Source organism: Erigeron canadensis, chromosome 8 (genome assembly GCF_010389155.1).
Source record: "Erigeron canadensis isolate Cc75 chromosome 8, C_canadensis_v1, whole genome shotgun sequence".
Classification (NCBI taxonomy): Eukaryota; Viridiplantae; Streptophyta; class Magnoliopsida; order Asterales; family Asteraceae; genus Erigeron; species Erigeron canadensis.
Window position 1 is genome coordinate 37,320,645 of NC_057768.1, and position 22,426 is coordinate 37,343,070.

Below are 22,426 nucleotides of genomic sequence, written 5' to 3' on the forward strand. Positions count from 1 at the left end.
ACATGATTCTTGGCAGTAGAAAAATGGTTCATTCAGGCATTCAGCAGTTGAGAAACAAATGCACTTTGTGTTAGCCATTGGGCTTGGAGATGAAATTCAATGGAGTAGGCCCAACTGACCAAGTGGCCAACCTCTAGAGTTGAATTAGTCACATGAATCTTTTGGTCAGCCGGATATATGGGCTGTTGCTCAATTGAAGCATGTAGAAATTTATAATATATTAAAAACTTATAGAATGGATAAGTACTTTATGCGTGGAATCCAAGCTCTTATAGCAAATGACAAGTTTTACCATTTTTTATTTTAACCTTCTTAAACTTTCTATCGTTTAACTTTTGTCCCACATCAAAGTTTTCGTTTTCATTTTTTTGACACTAAATTTTTGGGCTCTCATGTTTTCATCAAATAACTTTTACATAGTTACGATTTAACTTTTAAACATTTGATTTTGACTATTTTTATTTGTCTTTTTATATACGTAACGTATTTAAATTTGCCACTTAGAAAAGTTTTCGTTTTTATTTTCTTGACACTTAATTTTTGGGTTTGTATGTTTTCATCAAATAACTTCACATGGTTACGATTTTACTTTTAAACATTTAGTTTTGACTATTTTTATTCGTCTTCTTATATACATAACATTTTTAAATTTGTCACACATTAAAGTTTTCGTTTTTTTATTTTTTTTGACACTGAATCTTTGGGTTCTCATGTTTTAATCAAATAACTTTCACATGGTTATGATTTTACTTTTAAAACATTTGGTTTTGACTATTTTTATTCCTTATATAAATATATATGTATACTTTTTTTAAATTTGCCTTACATCAAAATTTTCGTTTTGTCCGTTACCATGTTTGTGGATTTTTTTTTATACGTCAATTCGTGGATATCCGTTGGTGGGTTAAATATTTTATCCATGTCCATTATCCACGGTTATACAAGCTCAAGGGTAGATCCGCGGGTTATCATTTGTCTAAATCGCCTTGTCATTATAGATCCAATGACGCTTGAAATGGCTTCTCATTTTTCAATACGAAGATGGAAGCATACATGTGTCGATGAATACAGAATACATGAAGTGTGATGTCGTTGAATACAATGAAACATTTAAACGTTTGCCGAAGTGTGGTTGTTGGACAAACTGAGCAAAGTTTCTTTACCAAAATGTATCACAAATATAGTTGCCAACATACCTATACTAAAAATAAGAGTTTTCATTTTAAACAATTTAAAATTAACTAATATATATCACAAATATAATATAAGTTGGTGTTAGAATGTCGGATCAAAACAATATCATCACTTCTGAAATTAAGGGGCTACTAGATCAGAACAAATCGTCATCCTTTCCAAATACAAAAGATCTCGACTTGGTTATCAAGACAAAAGTTTATCAACTTGATTTAGTTTCCATATTTCAGTCTATTCATTCTTGTATAAATTGAGGCTTTCTCAATCAATCGGATGATCAATAAAACATAATATTATTCATCATTATTTGACAGTTGGGTATAAAATTCAATAACAATATGCATATTTGATGGTATCTTACAAAAATATTCACAGGTCTCTTATATGGGTATGACGGATAATTTATCCATGACGGATATAGTATATCCATTACCCATCCGCGACCCGCAAATGGGTACATATTTATACCCGTTATGTATCTACGGGTAAAATTTATAGAAATTATCCGTCCATGACGGATGAGTATCCACGGATTACGGGTTTTTTCTTGCCCGTTGCCATCCCTAGTTTTAATGTTAAAAACTTAACTTTTTCTGTGCACTTGATAGCGCTTGTGAGTTGTGACACTCGGTTCTTTGGGTTCTTAAAATTTGCAAGGTGAGGAAGTCAAGTTACTTTCTTTCGTTTAAATGGTGAGCGAGAACGTATAATCATATACTCGTATATGATTAGCCTACACGGGTCAACTTTTTCCTTGGATGGCGTCCGAAAACTTTTATTGTTATTGTTGCAAGTCGTATAATAGCTAAAAAGTTACGTAAAATATTATAAACAAGTTTTTTATGTGATTTTTATAATTAAAATGTTTAAACATGTTCATTTATCGTCTGTTTAATTTAATTAGTTGTTTGACTTTTCAATGGTCCGGGGTAGAATGAACATTATCAGAGAAGAGTAAAGAATTTAACAGGGGTTAATTTTTTTTAATAACGAGTTATGGATTATGAGACTTACATATAAATACTACGCGATCTATACATCTATAGTACTAAAAACTAGTCGTATTCATTTGTCCGGAGAAGACAAAGAAATAGTATTCTTGTATGACTAAATATATTATGTTACAAAAATTCTTTTTCTTTATTAATATTGATGTTTTGTAACCCTTTTTATATCAACAAAGATGTAAAAGAGACTCATATTAGATGGCACACATTCGTCAAATTACAAACAGCTAGGAAGTAGGAACTAGGAACTAGGAAATTTGAATATGCAACAAAGGTTGCAAATCATGAAATAAATTATTACAATATGTACACAATTTGGGTTTGAAAACCTCAAATAGAAAAATATGTATATCATATACCAACCTCTAGGCGACTATTGGTTAATCAAAATGTGGACGGTCGAAAAAAACAAAAACAAAACACTAGTCAACACATTCGATGAACACGAATCATCTAGTTAAGAGAGGCATTTGGCTTAATTAGTGATTAAGAGGTATTAATATAGTGGTTTCCTAATTAGATCGCCATAAGCAGGTTGCAGGCACCATTGTTTCATACAGTAATTGTACGATAAGGAGCTACCCTTGCACTTGCTGCGGCGAGTACTTTTCGCTCCTTGGTGGCCGGATCTTGTAGCATCAACACCTTGTCTTTGTCTCTAACCCCGACCATGTGTAAATATTCTCCGTCTTCTCTCTCTTTACCCTTAAACAATAGTCTTTGCTCTTTTGGCTCCAAGCTAGTCACCATTGATAATATCATCTTCAATTCTCCTATAAAATTGAAAAATGCAATTAGAATATGAACTCTTAAGTCTTAACAACCACATAAATAGCTAGGGATTCATGACATAACTATATAATTACTTCCTCCGTCCCATCAGAAGTATCATGTTTTAAATTTTCAAATTAAGTCTAACATGTGTGACTTTGATCTTAAATAATTTTATTTGTGTTAGATAATATTTGATGAAATTTATATAAATTGATTGTGTTTTAGACATGTTTTTTTAATAATAATCGAGTTTTATAAAACACAACATATATTTAAGGTCAAAATTTAAAAATAAAGACTTTGAATATTTAAAGTAAGTCACGAAAGATGAGGTATTTTCCAAAGTACTAATTGGGATAATATATATAGATGGCTTACCGAATGTAGAAGTAGGTTGGATGGATATGTCATGCCATTGTGAACCAGTTGCAACTCGAACCACCATAATTTCTTCGTCGACGCTTTCATCAACCATCTCTCTTTTTTGAACAAGCATCCCACCTGGTCGTAATTCCCACTTAACTTCTCCACCCATGGTTCCACCGTAACCTTGTAGGCTAACACTATTGGTTTTACTACGTGCTGTGCTATCATTGGCCTTGCCACAACGTAATTTAGAAAAGCTTCTAGACAACTTCATTGACCTAAACTTCATGATCATCATTGTTGGTTAATTTGGTGTAATTATGTGTTTCTTTAACTTCTTGTTTATGTTTATGTTTGTGAAAGGGAAAGGAGTGGAGTTATATACTACTCCTAAAGTTCAATGTAATAACGACAAAAATTGGGTACCTAACGAAAAAATAAAATATGCAATGGGTATAAGTTGTATTTTATATGTTTTTAGTGGTGATTGATACGAGTATTTGATAAGTAGTTTGAGGCACATGGGGTTGGGCTTTGCAGCGTTGCTTAATTGGCGGGACCAACAACTTTAGTTTTATTGACATGTAATGTAACGTATGTAATTGTAATTAAAAAAGGTAATGGAGGAAATCCTAACCCGGTTATCACAATTGGATATCCATTGATTTACCCCGTATGAGTCAAATGATGTCAGTATAATACCTCCATCCTAACCTCACATGATCTGGGCACCCCGAAGGATCGAACTCGTATATTTAAACTTCACATGATGTGGGTCTAGACTTCATTGCTAACGGCTACCTTAAAAGAATTTTTTGTGTCAACCGGGGATTGAATCTGAGACCTTAAGGTAATTAAATGATTGTCTTACCACTAGGCTAACTCCTTAATTAATAAACTACATGTATTACTTTTAAATACGGAGTACTTTACGAACATACGAGAGGGTACCCGCACAATGTGGTGGTAGAGCGACGACGACGGGTGACGCTGATAGTAACGGTGTGGTTATTAATGTAAAGATAGTTGACAAAATGATAACATAGTTGATGGAAGGGAAGTGATATTGACACCACAATTTTTGATAATTTTACCATACAGTACAAGTTTTGAAATACATTGTACAAGACATTAATGCACGCATGTGGTACGATTAACATTTTCTTTAATGAAAAGAGACACTTATAAATTAAAAAATATGTGTAAAGATGTTTAGTTTTATGTAAGAGTGTTTTAGAGTTTAGGATAAAGGTTACGGATAAAAAGAAGTAATTCAAAGGCTGAATTGTTTAAAGGATTGAAAAAAGTTCTTTCTCTCTATCAGATAGTATAGATATAGATATCGGGAAGGATGGACAAACCCAATTTACGACCTGAGCATATTAGTGGCACTGACTTTACATTGTATATATTTTAGCATGTTTATTTTTTGGGTTTTAATCACATTCATTTGTTTCGTGTACGTATTATTTTTAAATACTTTACATAGAGAAGGATGACGGTATAAATTAAGTTAAAATTTAATATCATTTTTTATATTGGTAATGATTATTTTATTATATATTTTAAAAAGGGGGAAAATACATAAAAAGGTAACCTTTTTACACAAATTTCCTATTCAAGAAAACCTATTTAGTTTTCAACTATTTAAAGGACTCCATTTCTGAAAGAGTAATTCTAGACCTACAAACATTTTACAAATAAATTTTTACAAACATAATTTTTACCAATCAAATCATGTTTATGTGTCATCTCCCCTCTTTCTCTCTCTTTGTTGATTGGACCAACTTCATACCACATGTGTTTGTAGATTTTTTGTTTGTAAAAAATTTGTCACCCTAGCATTGCTCTTTCTGAAAATTTCGCAATAAAGGGAATGTTATTAGTTTTTAACAAGAGCCTTCCGTTAAGTGGCATGTCACCACTTCCACGTCATCAACTTTGTTGACGTGGCATGCCATTTGACTTTGGCTAAAATCTATATACATATTAAAACAATAGTTATCATAGCATTTTAAAACCTTTCACAATTTAAATCTATTTTTAAAAATTGCCACATAGGTCTTTATCCTATGTGGCATCTCTATATTTTTTTACAATATATAAATCTACAAAATTATATTATCTAAAACTATTAAATTAAATAAAAATAAAATCTATATATAAACAAAATCTTATAAAAATAAAAGTAAAAAATCACATTCTATATCATAATAGAAACCGTATGAATTTAAAATCTTTTTTTAAAGTTGGAAAATATTTTGTTTTCAAATTATTTATTTCTTAATTTTACTATCCAATATAACCAATATTATATATCACATTGTAATATAGTTTTTTACCCTTTTTGTGGTGGTGATTTTACGATTATAAAAACTATTATTTATTATTAGGTGAATTCAACGTAATTTGAATCATAAGTTTGTTCTTTGCAAAAAATAAAAGATCGTTATAATTTTACATTATATTTACATTTTAACTTCATTTTATGTTCATTAGTATTGCATGAAGTATAATATGTGATAGTTAATATGAATATTTGATAACGTATGTTTTTATATAAATGCAAAGATTTTCATAAATAATAAGAGTTATACTTTGAATTTATCTATTTCAATAAATGTAAAAATTTCCATTTAATGATAATATAGATTTATATGTACATCCCTAAATAATGTATAGTTGTTAAAAGTTATTATAAATATTCATATAACTAAAACAAAATTTTTAAATAACCGCACATCGTGCGGGTAAAAGACCTAGTTATATATATATATATCCGTTATTATAATAAAGCAATTGTAAACGAAACAAGACTAAGACGATTAGTTCATGAAAAAGCAATTGTAAACGAAACATGACCCATTGACAATTGTAAACTGAAACAATACTTGCTTTCTATACAAAACTCCAAAATAGGAACCCATTATTTCGTTTCCAAATTCAACAAATTGAAAACCCAAATGAACAATTGTAACTGAAATTCGTTACATGGAGTAATTAACACACAAAAAGTGTTTTTTTACCTGCTCGTGCGTAAACATATACAAGCTCCTCCAAAGAACCATATCTCCCACCCACCAATATTCTAGTAACATATTAACTTGACATTAATAAGCAAAAAATATATGTAACAATTCATGAAGTAAAATAACCAGCAAATAATTCGTTTGGCTTATATCAGTTATATGTCTTCATGTTTCCATTAATATTATTCTTTCCTTTTGGTTGTTGTGTTCTTGTTCTGTCCTAAAAAAGAAGAATGACAAGATTCAGGTCGGGGAAAAAACGAATTTGAGATTGTGAAAATTAGGGTTCTTAGTTTTTTTTGGGAAAGAGAAAAGAGGGAAAAAGTAGGGAGAGAGAAACCGAAGAAGATAAATGCATTTTTTGTTACAAAAATCGATATATAAATATTTCAGTCAAAGTCAAATGCCATGTCAGCAAAATTGATGATTTGGCAGAAGTGACGTAGCACTTAATGGATGGCTCATGTTAAAAACTAACGACGTTTCCTTTATTACGAAATTTTTAGAAATGAGATTCTTTAAATAGACGAAAACTAAATAGGTTCCCTTTAATATAAAATTTGTGTAAAAATGTTACCTTTTATGGATTTTCCCATTAAAAAAATATGTGTCGCTTTAATAAAACGTCATATGTTAATCAAAATATGTCACAATCTTATTTTAATATATTGATTGATGTATAATATATATAAAATATATAAGGATTGTCATCTATAACAAATTTACTTAAAATAAATTTATCTATTAAACTAAAATACTTTTTATAAAATTTATACAATTTAATTAAACCATGTTTATCAATATTTATCCAAAATATCTATTTATGAAACTATTTTTGTCTTTATACTTGTAATATATTTATGGGGTTTATCAATGTTAATGGCATAAATGTAATTTAATTTTGTCTTTTCGCTTCCTACATAGACAAATTATGATTCTAATCCATTATTAATCCAATCGATTAAATGACTTTTGGCCAGATCAATTGTTTTTTTTTATTATTATTATCACAGTAATATATAAGGATATCCTTTATGTTAATTGAATAATTGATATACATGTACAATGCAAAAATACTAAGTATATATATATATATATACACATATTATATTATATGGGAAACAATCAAATAAGAACAGTCTTAAAATAAGAATACGGTGAAAACACTTAAAAACTACATTTTGATGCATTAAAAGTCCATAAAATAATATATTGTATAACTAATTATCATTATTTATGTCTTTAACAATACATTGGCCTGTCAAAATCAAGAAAATTATGTTTTTTGTTTTGTGCATCCATCTTGGATGCATATTCTTCAAAATGATGTATCCAACAAAAAAATATGATTTTTTCGATTTTTACGGATCAATGTGTTGTTAAACACTTAAATAATGATAATTAGTTATGCACTATGTTAGTTTTATGGACTTTAATGCATAACAATGATATATTTAAGTGTTTTCACCGTTCTTATTTTAATAGTGTTCTCATCGGAGTGTTACCACATATTATATTATAATATATATTTCTAATAGTGATATATGGCTAATATTTTATGCAGAAATGATATTTTAATCATGAAAATATATATGCATCTAAATGGTGATATGAAATGTACAAAATATTCTTTGTGCTACCGACGATTTAGGCTTGATTTATATGGTATCAACGCATGTGTTTAAAAAGAGAGATAACGAGCCTATATGTTAAGCCTAATACATACATGAACATAAATGATTAAGAGGCGTAAATATATAAAGCCTTAACAATTTTTTAAGGGTTAAATATATCTGGAAGTGTGAGTAACTTTTACATATTTTTTTATTGTGTGAATGTAACTTTCATTTGGTTCATTGTATGCAACTAACCCGCTAAATTTGAACGATTAATGTAAAATTTTAAGGTTGACCAATCAAAAACTTCTACGTGGCAGCTCATATAGTGTGTCACGTATACACTTTTACATTAATCGTTCAATTTGACGAGTTTAATACATACAATGAACCAAATGAAAGTTACATTCACATAATAAGAAAAATGTAAAAGTTACTTACATCCCCAGATACTAAACCCATTTTTTAATACAATTCCTATAATACCCCTATAAAATATTAAAAATGCGTTTAATTTTGAAAAATTCTTTTGTTTTTCAAAAATCGTTTGGAGAAAAACTTTAAAAATACAAAACGATGATCAAATATAAATTTTCTAGAAAACTTTCATAATAATAATTACTTGGAAACACATTTTTATTGTTTATAACCATTTTTCATTTTAACAATGAAAAATTCATTTTTATAATTTGGGAGGTGATTTGTACACCACTAGTTTTTGTCGATACACTACCATATATGCTTTATTAAGTTATATAGTACAACAATGTAAAACACATTTAATAGTGTATTGTCAAAAATTGGTTGTGTACAAATCGCTTCGCTTATAATTTAGTTAATTAATACATTCAGTACTTAATAGTTAAAAAAGAACGGACCCTATATATCTATGTTTTTTTCAAAAATTGAACACAAAACCTCTAAAATGAGTGATAATTTTTCAATCATTGAATTAATGCCGAAGAACTAAAATAAACATGTTGTATTGCTATAAAACTACGAGTAATCTTTTTGTATATTTTATTCTACCAAATGGGAAATGGTATGGTCTAAAAGACATTTGCATATGGTTTCACAATTTGGGGTAACATAACCTTTTTGGCCATATCTTTAGGTCTTGAGACCTCCCTTTGTCGGCCTTCATTGTATGTCGGATTATTTTGTTATTCATATCATTTTCACATTCTTTTGTTTCATTTTTGTGTTAATATTCAACGCAACCGTTCATAAACATTAATTAAAAAGTCAATACAAACTAGGTAATACTCGTATAAGCAAAATAACTACCATTTTATCCTTTAACTTAATTAACTTGTATTGTAGTGTCATGTAAGAAAACATAAATAATATAGTTATTTTTCTTTTAGAAAGATAGTTGCATCACTGCTGGTCACTAATGGACCATTGACCTACCCGATCATATCCACATCCATATGTTTTATTAGCGACTTTAATTCATGAACTCCACATTGAGTGTCTCATTTCAACCTGAGGGTCATTCGGTGCCTCATCCCATCCGTTTGGACTGAGGGTCATTGGCTACTTGACGAAATAAACTACTCGTAGTTAATAGGGAGATAAAAAAAGATGAAAATTTAACTTGTATTTCAGACTTGTGCGATGCACGCTTAAACAAAAACCTAGATTGATTCTTTACACAACCCACAACATTTGTCGTTGAATCGTTGATTAACATATATAGGCATGTGCACGTACTGATATATTTATTCAAAATGTCATTTACTGATTCGGATTTATTTGTATATATATTCTTTCGATCGGTTATTCATGATTTTGGAAGAATAAAATCCATGCCCATAATTCAATAATATGGGCATATTGAGTTTGATATCTATTTCAGATCTCATAATCTACATAAAATCATCTTATGATCGAGTTACAGTGAGAAGTTGTATAGTATAATTTTTAATTTGGCATAACCAGTTGTGTTTTTGTCGAATAGTTAGTTCCCTTATTTATGTTATTATATGTTCCATTGTTTTGTGCCAAGTCATCATGATTAAATATTGATGTTAATATATTATATTCGTGACTTTAGATTAAGTACTTAAGTAGTTGAGCCGGGTTATCAAATGACCTAAATAACGAGAAGGGAAAATTACAAGTTCGATTTTTTCATTTATGTTTAGTTACCACTTACCAAGTTTAGGTTGGATTTCTTTTGTGAGGAGCGAAAATTATAGGGTTCCAATTTGTCATTCACAAAAGTTACTAATGTATAATAATATTGTATTAGATAGGGTTACGTATCTTGTAATGTAACAAACTTTGAACAAATGTCTATAGTAAGAAATAACTAAAGTTATGTGTATTGTATGTAAACAACTCAAAAATAATGTTTATTGTATGTAAGAAAATGTATTCAACAAATTAAAATCAGACAAGTGACACCTCCATATGGTTGACACGTATGTTTTTTTACATACAATAAACATTTTTTTAAAGTTGTTTACATACAATACACAAAACTTTAGTTATTTCCTACTATAGACATTCGTCCAAAGTTTGTTACATTCCAGGATACTTATCCTTATTAGATACTACTAGCATTGTACCCGCGCGATGCGGCGGTGGTCGTGACGGCGACGGTGTGGTGGTGGAGGCGAGTGTTGGTGATGGATGCGACTTTGAGTGCCGTAGATAATTCATATAAAAGTAATTGATTTAAAATGTTAGTGGAGATATTTTAGAAAATAAAGGATTAATAGTGTAATTTAATTATTAATGTTAAGAGAATAGTGTATGTGAAAATATTTTAAAGGGTTGTATGTGAAAATATTACATGGGGGAGCATTTTAGACATTTCCCCCATGTAACTTTCAACATGTGGGCATTTTCTTTAATATAGAGTATAGATAAACACTACATCAAAGCATGAACTTTTACACGTTTTTTTAACTAACTCATTTAGATGGGTTGTTAATTGGTGTGCTTTAGGTTAGACGAGGGAGGGGTTTTGTATAAGATTTTGAGTTTAAGTCTTTGTTTAGGCATAAATCTACACCCGCTTAGGTATAGCATTTATCCTTAAGTACTGGGAGGTTAATCCTTGATCTATAAGGTGTAATGGGGAAGATTAGATTGTTGCTACTTCGGGTGACGGTTCCCAATTGGTGACCACAAGATGTGACGCCACAAGCCGAAGTAGGCTAAGGAGTGTTTGTAAGAGAATGAGAGGAAGAGAGAGAGTCAGAGGACTAGCCCCCTTGGTTGATGCCTTGGACCTCTATTTATAGAGATGCTGCTAGGGTTTAGATTTGGGTCATGGGCTTTACATGTTTGGGCCTAAATCAAGCCCATGACTTAACATAGATGAGGTCATGTTCAGGTCTGAAGGTTTCAGGAGCCTCCCTGACTTAGGTCCGGAGGCTACGGAGCCACCGTGGAGCAAGCTCCGGAGGCTGCGGAGCCTCCATGGAACAAGGTCCGAAGGCTACATCAGGAGCCTCTTTGGAGCAAGGTCTGGAGGCTACGGAGCCTCCGTGGAGCAAGGTCCGGAGGCTACATCAGGAGCCTCTTTGGAGCAAGGTCTGGAGGCTGCGGAGCCTCCATGGAGCAAGGTCCGGAGGCTACATCAGGGTTGAAGCCTATTAACCTCCATAGGTTTAAGAGATATTGTCATTCCTAAGCTATTAGGGAGATGGTACATCATCAGTCTTTTTTTTTTTTTTTTTTAATTTAGAACAACAATATATTAAATAAAATATTGTCAAACAAAATACTTGATGCTGTTACAAAGTATAGATACAATTACATTATTAAGGAAAGAAACATTACAAGAGAAGAGGTGGGTTTTGAAACCACTCATCCCTTGACACACGCATTTTTCTACACCTGTTCGTAGACCACACATACGATTAATATCAATAACTATACTACTTTTTTTTATATCAATTACTTTACATGATAGTAAACTTTGATGTATACTGTAGCAATATATAATTTTAGTTATTAAACAAACAAGAGAATAGGGCATGCATACTATAAAAATATATATGCTTTTAATTATTAAAAATAAAAAAATACAAAAGTTTTTTAGAGAAGAAAAAGCTTAGGGTAGAAGATGATGATAATGGTGTAAAAGTTTGTTTTACTTTTTCCTTTTATAAAAGTATTTTGATATATTCTAACTAATTTAATTCTTGACACATAACTTTGTGCATACTACTTTTGTATTGTAGGTAACATAACTATAAACTGTATCGAATTATAAAAAATCAATAATTTTGGGACGGAAATAGAACTACTCTCAATTGGGTCATTTTATGTAGCCCATAGAAGCCTTTTGTATTTGGGCTCACAGTTTAGATATGCGTGTGCCTTTTGAAGATATTCAATAATCTATAATTATCTATATCTATAATCTAAATCTATATGCATACTATCTTATAAAACATTTTATTAATTTTTAAAATCTCAAAATATGATTTTAACTACTTAAATTATCCCTTTTTTTATTTACTAATTTAAACATCTCTACATAATATCCCTTTCTTGAGATGTTTAAATTACATCTCTACATAATATCCCTATAATACCCTAAAAATTGTGTGGTTGTTCTTAAAATTTAATGCTCTTTCATTAGAGATGTAATTCGATATACTTTCAACTAATTTTTAAATCCGAGCATGGAGTCCGTACGACTAAGGCATTTGACTATCACACTCTATGACTTATCACCTCCTATGACCTATCACCCCCGCTATTGCATCGCCGCATTGCGCGGACATTGTGTTCATTACATTGTAAAGGAGGAGCACTTTTTTTAAATTATCAAAAGATGATTTGAAGTACCTAATATACCACTCTTCTTTATTCACTAATTTAAACAATTCTACCTAATATACCTATAATACACTTAAATCTCAACACTCATTTTTTTTTCTCTTCAAATTATTACCACTCATTTTTTTTTCTTTCCTCCATCAATTATTTTATTCCTCCATTTTTGGTATAACTTCAAGCCTGGACCCGCTATACGATGTATTAGTAGAATCCCTGGGATACGACGCCCTGCTCCTTGAGTATCATGGAATTGAATACCCCTTACAAAAATTGAAGATCGATAAATTATAAAAATTGTATGGGTATTCTTAAATTTTCATGTTATTTTATTAGATATGTCATTTGATATACTTTCGACGAAATTAAATCTGACGGCGGAGCATGTACGGTTAAGGCATTTAGCTATTATACTGTATGACTTATCACCTCCTATGACCTATCACCCAACATCTCACCGCCGTAACGCACGGTTACTTTCTCTCGTTTAATTAAAAATGTTTTTCTTTTAAATTATTATACGGAGTAGTTGTTATTACAAGTCCTAATCTATCTTATTTTTCAATTTTAATCTTTACCATTATCTACTTTAAATTCGGCACTTGACTTCGTTTGCATCTTAAAATTATCCCAGACTACAACCCTGCAACGAAGCGAGGAAAAAGAACCTCGTCAGGTACAAATATAAACAAATCAAATCTGTCTTGTAAAAGGAAATCCGTTAATTAAAAATATGTCTTTACAAGATGGAAGACTAATCTAAAACCGAAAGTTGTACTTAAACTTATAAAAGCCATTCGAATATGTTGGATATTTTAGTGTAATTGGGTTAACTTGTTTGATCAATAACGTCATAATAATACATCATATATGATTGATGGTGCGGAGTGCACGCCTATTTGAATTTATTATGACCTTAGGGGCGAATCCCCTAAGGTACGGGGGTCCGGGGGCAGCGCCTTTGGGAGCGGGGTCCAAGGGGCGGCAGTCCCTGGCGGGGTCTAAGGGGCAGAGCCCCTGGCTGGGGTCGAGCTATGGTAAAATTCCCTCCGAAATTTTAATTTTCGGAACTTAAGGAACCAAAATTGGTAATTCGTGAAACCCCAATAACTTTCATTTATACCGTTAATATTTGGATAAATACATCTCGTAATCAATTCTGATCATTATCTTCTTTCCTTTCTTGGTTCTTCTCTCAAATATCAACACACAGAAAATTCTTAATTCTCTGAATTGTATCCGATTGAATAGTTTGAGTAAACCGCCAAATTGATTCAATCTGAAAGTAATTACACGTCTTTCAGAGTTTGTTTATATCTGGTTATTTGTTCGTTATTCACGAATTTCCCTAATAGAATATACCACACAATGCTACCACATCAACTAGCGTAATATTATACTCCGTAATATCATCACCATATAACTAAACAAAAATAACGTTTGACTCCTGTAGTTTGGACACATAAATTATAAACAAATAGTACTAAAAAAAAAGTCAAGCACGTGAAAGAAAGAGAGATAACATATACTATACACTAGTTTACCTCCAATTTCAAAGAGTGGTCCCAACCAAGCCAAGTAGAATCTGTAAAAGAATGAACCACAGGGCAGGGCAGGGCAGGCACACTTTTTCTGCAACGCCTACTTTTCCCATTTCAAATTCAAATTTATGCAGCAAAAGTTAACAAAAAAATGATACTTGTGACAACAAAAGACAAACCATATCTTTCATCCCTTGTACTAATAACTTCTTTTGGGGTTGTTTTCTAACATTAGATTTTTGTCTTGGCTGCTAGATATGGGAGAATCAGCCTGTCTGATGCAGCATTCTTTCTCTTACGAACATGAACCCAGCAATCAGGCAAGTCTTACTACATTGTGTTAAGGGTTTCAATGAAAACCCGCCCGCTTTTATCATTTAGCTTGTACATTGTTGCCAAACGATTATTGAGCATGGATGCTGGGAAGTTTAAATTATCAAGATTTTTTGTACCTGTAGATATCTTGTAAAAGGTTGTAAAGCTAGAAACTTTAACCATGTTCTTGTCTTTTTGCGCATTTCAAAGTAGTTGTAGTTCTTTGATATCACAAATTATATTTTGTCAACTATTTCCTAGTTTAGCAGTGATTATTAACTAATTTGGTAATATCCATGGGCTAAACTGAATTGATATGATGCTCTAGTGAGGCGACACATCCAATATACTTTATAGTTTATACAATTGTAACGTAGTTCAAGATTTTCTAATTAGGCCATTAGGAAAACCATACACGATTCATACAAAAAATGGATTATAACCTCAACTTAATATTGAAAACAGCATATACAGAAAAATTTCCATTTGCAGGCCTTGTATTCCATTCTCTCATTCCTGGTTATTATATTAAGTATTCTTGCAACTTTTATAAGTTGTGTTTTTTTTTTTTACAAGAACTTTTGAACTATAATCCCTTTTTACAGTATGAACCATGTCAATGTCAATAATACTCAATCCTGCAATCAGCACCGTACGGGGAGGTGGAATGTAGACAGTCTTATCCCTAGTACTTGTGGATAGAGAGGCTGATTCCTAAAAGACCTCCGACCAGAGTGTATAGGAGTAGAACAATGTGTGTGTTTGTGTGTGGATGCAAGTATCCGTGTAGCGGTGTAGGTTTGTGTCTGTGTGTGTATGTACAGATATGCAAATATATTGTATATGTCAAACAATGGGAAACATATATATGTACGCATACAAATATCTATGCATATATGGGACATATAATCAAGTAATTAAACCTATATGTATAATGGCCGCTATAATACCTCTGATATAATATACCTTTTCTTAAATCTTGCTCATAAGATTTTGATATCAAAGGTAACAAGGATATAGTTTCTGTCTTTCTGATGTGTTCAGATGTATCAGTTTTTACAAATCGACGACCGAAAATGCAATTTGGAAGAAAAAAAATGGCACCATGTTACCACCCGGCTTCTCCTTCAGAGGAACCTTTTACCTAAAATTCATCCAATCTATGTATACTTACAAAGGGCTTAAATTTGATATAAATGGTGCAGGGGAATCATGTACATGCTCTTGGAGAGTCAATCACTTTTGGTAGGTTTACGTCAAAGTCATTAGATTGTGAAAATTGGTTAAGTGTTCCTCAGAAAAGCTATGTTGAAGAAGCCAAGAGTTACACCCAGCCTGGATCGGTTGCTGAGAAGAAAGCTTTCTTTGATGCTTATTACAAGAGACTCGCTGCTCAAAAGGCTGCTGCTGCTGCCTTACTGGAGCAAGAAAGGGAAGCTGCCGCAACTGCTCTCCGAGTTAGTGAATCAAGGCCCCATGATTCTCTTGAAGCAGTGTTAAAGTCGCATAATATCAGGAATACAGAATCATTAACCAACATTAAGAATTGCAAGGACTATGTTTATGGCTCAGTGGATAGTAAAACTTCTCAAATGAACAAACCTTTGTTAAAGGTAGCACTTCACTTTTTCAGTTATTTCTTTGTTTTAGTTACGCAAATCAAACTGATAGATTGAACTACTTGGTTGGGACAGTCAAAGTTAAAAATAGATGAGGAAGTTACGAAATTAATGAGCAAGAGAAAACCTGCTATTTCTTCCTTGGTGTCATCAGTTGGATGCAAGCCATCCAGAATCCCACCTTCACCTTCAAAATATGCAGCTTATTTGCATCACAAGAAAGACGATATCCGAACTCCAAGGAGCAGAAGCATTACTAGTAATGACTACATTGAGAAAAGGAGAGAAACTCCGAAATCATCAAAGACGATGATGAATTCTAGTTCAGTAAGAGAACCTTGTAAAAAAATCCAAACCACAAAACCTTATCCAAGTGTTCACACCACACCGAAACGTGGTGCAACGCCTATGAAAACTCCAGTTAAGGTGATGTTTGTGACTTTTAATGTCATCATTGTCATCCCTTCATCAATTCAATGAACATTTATCTTTGGTTTATGTTGCAGGCATCTGTTAATGGGGTAAATAAGCATTTTGTAAGGACCCCTTCTTCGGTAAATAGAAGGTACATATCCAGATTTCTGATACAGGAAGTCTAAAAGTTTTTATTCTTAGTAGAATATATCACTCCAGAAACTTACTCTTGACACATCTTCTATATATTTTAAAGGATGGAAACACCTGTTCATCCTACAGCTGGTGGAAGCAAATCAAGTGCTGGCACAAAATGGCGGTCAGCATTGTAAGTTTGTTATTCTTTCATGTATATGTATTAATGAAGATTGAACGCATTATCTAACGTTTTATTATTGTTAAGGACTCTACATTGACAACGTGTAATTTTCTCTTGTATAGTTCAAAGTCGTTGAGTGCCTACAAAAACAATATGCAGTCTCCAACTATCTTGTCGCCCTTTGTGTTGAGAACAGAAGACAGAGCTGCAAGAAGAAAAAAGGCAAGAAAATCATATTCATTCTTTTACATCAAACTATTGTTTCTATTTATTAACTTGGTTACTATCTCGTTTTCAGAAGCTTGAAGAGAAATTTAATGAGAAGCAAGCACAACATGTAGAGCAGCAAATGGCATTTGAGGTTATAATCCTCAACATTCTGAAAAATCCTTGACGAGTAATTTCTTTTTATCTGCTTATGATTCCTAATGTGGGGAAAAATCTATGTTGCAGGAGAAAGCCGACATGGAAATTAGAAGATTGCGTCAAAGCCTGTGCTTTAAAGCTCGACCATTGCCCGAATTTTACAAGGGGAGAGAAACACCTAAGAATCAGAAGAAAAAGGTGCCACTTTATTCTAATATAAAGAATCATGAAGCTGACATGATCATGTTATAGTGACTTGTACTCGCATATAAGAGGTCTACATAGGATTCATGTATTTGCCTCCTTTTTGTGCAGACTCCTGAAGCAAATCCAAAGTCATTCACACCACGAAGAAAAGGTTCCCCTTTCACAGCTTCAGAGAAAAAGATTTCTTCAAGAAGACTATGGAAAACTAATGAAGAAAACTCAACTCAACACACATGCTCTTATGTAGCAGGAACGGAGAGACATGAGAAAATGTCTCCAAATATTCAGAATTGGCACATAAACACACACAAGACATTGAGGTAAAGGTAAAAATGTTGCTTGTTCTTTTTGCATACATGTTAAGAATAGGTATGTAAAAATGAGAACGGGTTTGGACCTTGCACAACTGATTTTCTGATTGTTCATGTCCGTTCCCAAAGTTAACCTCATGACCATGAGTATTTTATATTAGGGGCAAGGGTGTAGTGCCAAAAGATTGGCAAATTGGCTAAATTGGCAAATCATCGACGAATCACAAGCCGCCACGTGTCGTTGCAAAAAACTAGCCAAAAACAAGCCAAAAGTTGCCAAAAGTGGTGGTGTAGTGATAAAAAACTTGCCAATTTAACCAATTTGATAACATAGCAAAGGTAACCAGAATTATAATCAAACTTGCCGGAAAACTAAAAAAGTGACCCTTTTTTTTATAAAATGAAACTTGGGCTCAGAATTTAGGGGTCGAGAATTTCGGAAGTCGGAAACGCCATGGCTGCTAACCCGAAGGGTTTACCCCGCCAAGATACGCCTCGAATCGTCCGAGTCCCATTTTTACGAACATTTGTATCATCATCGCCCATTTAACCGTCAACCTAAAAAACTGTTCAATGATATCATCATCGGCTAAAAACTACTTTTTCCGGCTACTTATTGCTTTAATGGAACAAAATCCGGCAACACTACCAAGGAAAAATCCGGCAACGCTACCGCTAACACTATTAAGCAAATCACAAACAAGCAATTAACGGCAATGTAAAAAGATAAATATACATAAATATACAGCAGCAGCAGTACCGGAAAACCCAAGAAAAGGGTCGCCGGAAAACTAACCACCGTAAAAGGAGCAGCAGCAGCAACAACAACAACAACAACAACAACAGTTAACGGAAAACCCAATAAAGGGCTCGCCGGAAAACCACAGGCACCGTAGTAGCAGTAAAAGGAGCAGCAGCAGTCTCACCGGAAAACCTAAGAAAGGGCTCGCCGGAAAACCGAACCAACCAACAAAGCAATAGTATATCGATTAAACCGGAAACCCCCAAAAAGGGGTCGCCGGAAAACCAAGTTTCAAGTAGTCAATAGCCAACTACACCCTTACACAAGCCAAAATATGTTTTGGCATAATGAAAGTGAACGTTTTTGGCCGGCAACGATCGGAAACCCCAAAAGGGGTTTCGAATCTCATCGGAAAAGGGTGCTATATAACGTTATGAGCATCGACAAGTTTTATCGGAACGTATTCCAGCAATAGAAGCCAAGAAAAAAGTAGATCTAGCCTCAAAATAGAAAACCCCCCAAAAAAATTTTAGGTTTCCGGCGATGTCGAACAGATTGGCACAAGAACAAAAAAAAATGGTCACAAGTACACGCCTCCAAGGTTCACAAGGATCGGCCAAAACATGCCGATATATATAGCCAAAACTAGCCGATTAAACTTGCCGATACAAGCCAATGCAGATGTTATAGTATATCCGATTAGCCGATGCTTGCCGATGATTTTTGCCGATAAAACAAGACGACTACACCTTGCCCCTTACAGTCATAGTCATTGAGTATAATATTAGTTATCTGTTCCTACATAGTCATCAACTCATCATCACAGTCAACCAGTCATTATTGGGCTATTGGCCAAATAAGCCAAGACCCCAGTAGCTCAAGTCCTAACGGCTTGACACAAAATCCAAGATATATACATGTGCTTGTCGAAATTTGGAATCAGAAAGATTAGTGGCTTGGTTCCATTCAGATGCAAAACATATAACAGATCAAGAAACGCCAAACATTTTTCAGCATCAGATATTTATAATTTTATATTTAAGCATTATTTTACAAAACGTTAGAGAAGATCAACTATCGATATATCATTTGTAACTATCATGAACCTACAGATAAGGCTTCAAATCCAGATAATGACTTTGAATACCTTGACACGAAAGAATGAGTGCCCAAAAGTTAGACTTCACTTGAGGAGATCTCTTTCTTCACAGGATAGAGCACATAATGTTGCACAATAAACAACAGATCAAAGAAGATAGAGACCTGCGTGATATGATATGGTAACTGATCCATGTTAGAATATCAGGTTCCAATCGTTTACAAAAGTATTTTTTTTAGGAGTCATGTGTATATTGGATATTATCTAAATGGTTTTATAGTATTCTTGAGGTACATGACTCATACCAAAGAAAGCAATGTCTTGCCTATATTTCCATAGAAATTAACCCAAGAATCTGTACACATGAGAGGCGGCATGTTAGATCATAACTTGTGATGTTACCTATATTAATAAAACTTGCAGAACAAGAGAACTAACGCTGGTCTATAGATTGGACCGCCATTTGCCCATAGTTTGTCAATCCTCCAAGGAGATCAAGCAATATGTTACCAATGCTGAACCCAATTGTGCTCTTTCTTCGGAAGTTCATTACTGCCTGGATCCACCCAGTTTACTAGGTTAGTAGAGGTGGCAAAAAGGGGGAACCATAGAGTTTCTGTAACCAGTAAAATTGGACAGGTCGGGTTGACCAGGAACACTTTGATTGATTTCAAACTTTATATTTTTATATGAACAATTAGCGTGTGAAGTAGGATTACAAACAATGACATTATATGAATAATCTTTCTCGATTAGCATGATTTAGGCAATCTGTATATATTAAAAATTACAATTTAGGTGATCTTTTACCCATTTGACCCGTTTTCCCTTTGACTAGGTTTTCTAATTTGACCAGTTGTTCTATTAGAGTTTAAAACATAACCAAAATGGCTTATTTAGAAGTAAATTAGTTGAAATTGGCAACACTATCAAGTGTTTACTGGCTAGACTAGGAGTTATAACTGGTTAACAATCCTAACCTGAGGTATATATTTGATGACCGTCATGAAAACCTGCAGCATGCTGCCATAAAGATCATAACTTAGAGCGTCAGACTTTGGCAAAAACCATATAGTAGTTGAATTGAGCCCACAGTCTCATATAGATACACACACAAAACACCCGATCACGGTTAATGAATCTTACTTAAAACAATTGACAAGCCACAACCAAGAATGTTTTTGAATGGCAATAATAATACATATTGCAATGGCTATCCACGCTGCTGAAACTATGGCCATAGTAATCCTTGACACCTTCTGAGTTCCACGCTGCATAAATAGAAACCAATCAAAATGGTCTCTTTTTAACCTTATCTTACTCCAATAAAGCTACTATAACTTGTTCATTTATGTTTTATGAAACTTGAGACAGTTATACTTGCATCATATATGGCGATCTGGAACAAGGTAAATGCTGTTAATAAAACAGCATGACTAGAGAATGCAACGTCATTGGCAGCTACTGGTAGCATCTGTATACACAAAAATAACAGAAGATCCTTAACTAACGATATGACAATCAACTTCTCGAGGGTTAAATGCATGCTTAGAAATGTAAGCATGTATCCAACTTTAATTGTTGCTATATTCAACTTTCAAATATTCATTTGTGTGTATGCGGTGGTCTTTTTGCTGAGGTGGCAACATATATGGATGTCATGACAATATAAGCGTTCAAAGTTGGATACATACAATAACAAACGTTAACTAATTGATGAGCGATAAAAATACATTAACCTGATTGAAGCCATATTTGTTATGATATTGGCGTTGAACCGCAGAGCTAAAGAAGACGGACGCATTGTATATGAGATAAGATGAATGCTTGGTCAAGTTCAGCACAACAAAATCGAAATTTAGTCCCACAACGCTGCAATTCTCGATCAATCCCAGATTCATATTAGTATAAAAATTCAACAGTTAAGTTATGGAGTATGCCTTATGATAACAAAGAAACAAAGCTTAGATATAGATAGATGGAGATAGAGATACCTTTTTCTTTTGAAATTTAACAAGACTTGAGGATAGAAGCTAATAGACCAAGCACAAAAAGCAATCCATCCGAAAACATTTGATAACACCTTCAATTCTGTCGAGTTCCATGAAGCCATTTTTATATATATGTGTATGTATTTTACAAAAGTTTGAACTTTTGATTAAATCATTTGGTGTTATTTACCTCTGCAATTGGTATACAATGTGTGCAACTATGCATTTACTTAGTGGCATTGGGAAATGGGAGCTATAATTAAGTATGCTAAGTGATGTCGTTTTCGGCCATTTGTATAAAACAAGTGATACTCATATCTTATGGAAACAACTTGATAAACTCGATACATATATTTAATACTGAGTTTTACCGTAAACAAATTGATAAGCGGAGACGGAAAGAGAGGCATTCCAACTCTTGATACGACTAATTTGCACAAGGAATTACCACTTCGCCGCTTTCATCCACCCAATCGAAAAAGATAATTATTATGTTACTGTACTACAGTATTGAAGGGATATAAATTATCACCACCACTGTTCGTTGCCAACTATAAAATATCTGACATTGTGTATACAAAAGAAATTTTTTTTTATATATTACTATCAGTCATTTAGCTATTAAATTAATATATTTCTATTAATCTTTTACATCAATTACTTTGTATCAGTTATCTACATAATTCGACATCGTCTCCATCGCCAACAATAGT

The 22,426-nt window shown here is 32.8% G+C and overlaps 3 protein-coding genes across 4 annotated transcripts; 1 reads left to right on the plus strand and 2 right to left on the minus strand.

Moving 5' to 3' along the window:
• Positions 1-2,457: 2,457 nt before the first annotated feature.
• On the minus strand, positions 2,458-3,749 carry LOC122580318 (BAG family molecular chaperone regulator 2-like). The gene is made up of 2 exons (XM_043752594.1): positions 3,354-3,749; positions 2,458-2,974 (listed from the first exon to the last, which is right to left on the minus strand). Exons 1-2 carry the CDS (start codon positions 3,637-3,639, stop codon positions 2,754-2,756), a joined length of 507 nt encoding a protein of 168 aa, XP_043608529.1. The 5' UTR covers positions 3,640-3,749; the 3' UTR covers positions 2,458-2,753.
• Positions 3,750-15,841: 12,092 nt separating this feature from the next.
• LOC122610760 (protein WVD2-like 7) lies at positions 15,842-18,038 on the plus strand. Its single transcript, XM_043783720.1, has 8 exons — positions 15,842-16,258; positions 16,340-16,690; positions 16,771-16,829; positions 16,935-17,006; positions 17,120-17,219; positions 17,296-17,358; positions 17,451-17,561; positions 17,679-18,038. The coding sequence occupies exons 1-8, from the start codon at positions 15,842-15,844 to the stop codon at positions 17,892-17,894; spliced, it is 1,389 nt and encodes a 462-aa protein (XP_043639655.1). The 3' UTR covers positions 17,895-18,038.
• Positions 16,923-22,071, minus strand: LOC122579547 (cystinosin homolog). 2 transcript variants are annotated; one of them, XM_043751737.1, is made up of 9 exons: positions 21,717-22,071; positions 21,462-21,594; positions 21,107-21,196; positions 20,869-20,993; positions 20,703-20,745; positions 20,161-20,278; positions 20,028-20,077; positions 19,771-19,886; positions 16,923-17,202 (listed from the first exon to the last, which is right to left on the minus strand). In XM_043751737.1, the coding sequence occupies exons 1-8, from the start codon at positions 21,833-21,835 to the stop codon at positions 19,800-19,802; spliced, it is 765 nt and encodes a 254-aa protein (XP_043607672.1). In that variant the 5' UTR covers positions 21,836-22,071; the 3' UTR covers positions 16,923-17,202; positions 19,771-19,799. The 2 variants fall into 2 exon arrangements, with proteins under 2 accessions (XP_043607672.1, XP_043607671.1); XM_043751736.1 differs by lacking the exon at positions 16,923-17,202 and having other exon boundaries at positions 19,640-19,886.
• Positions 22,072-22,426: the final 355 nt, after the last annotated feature.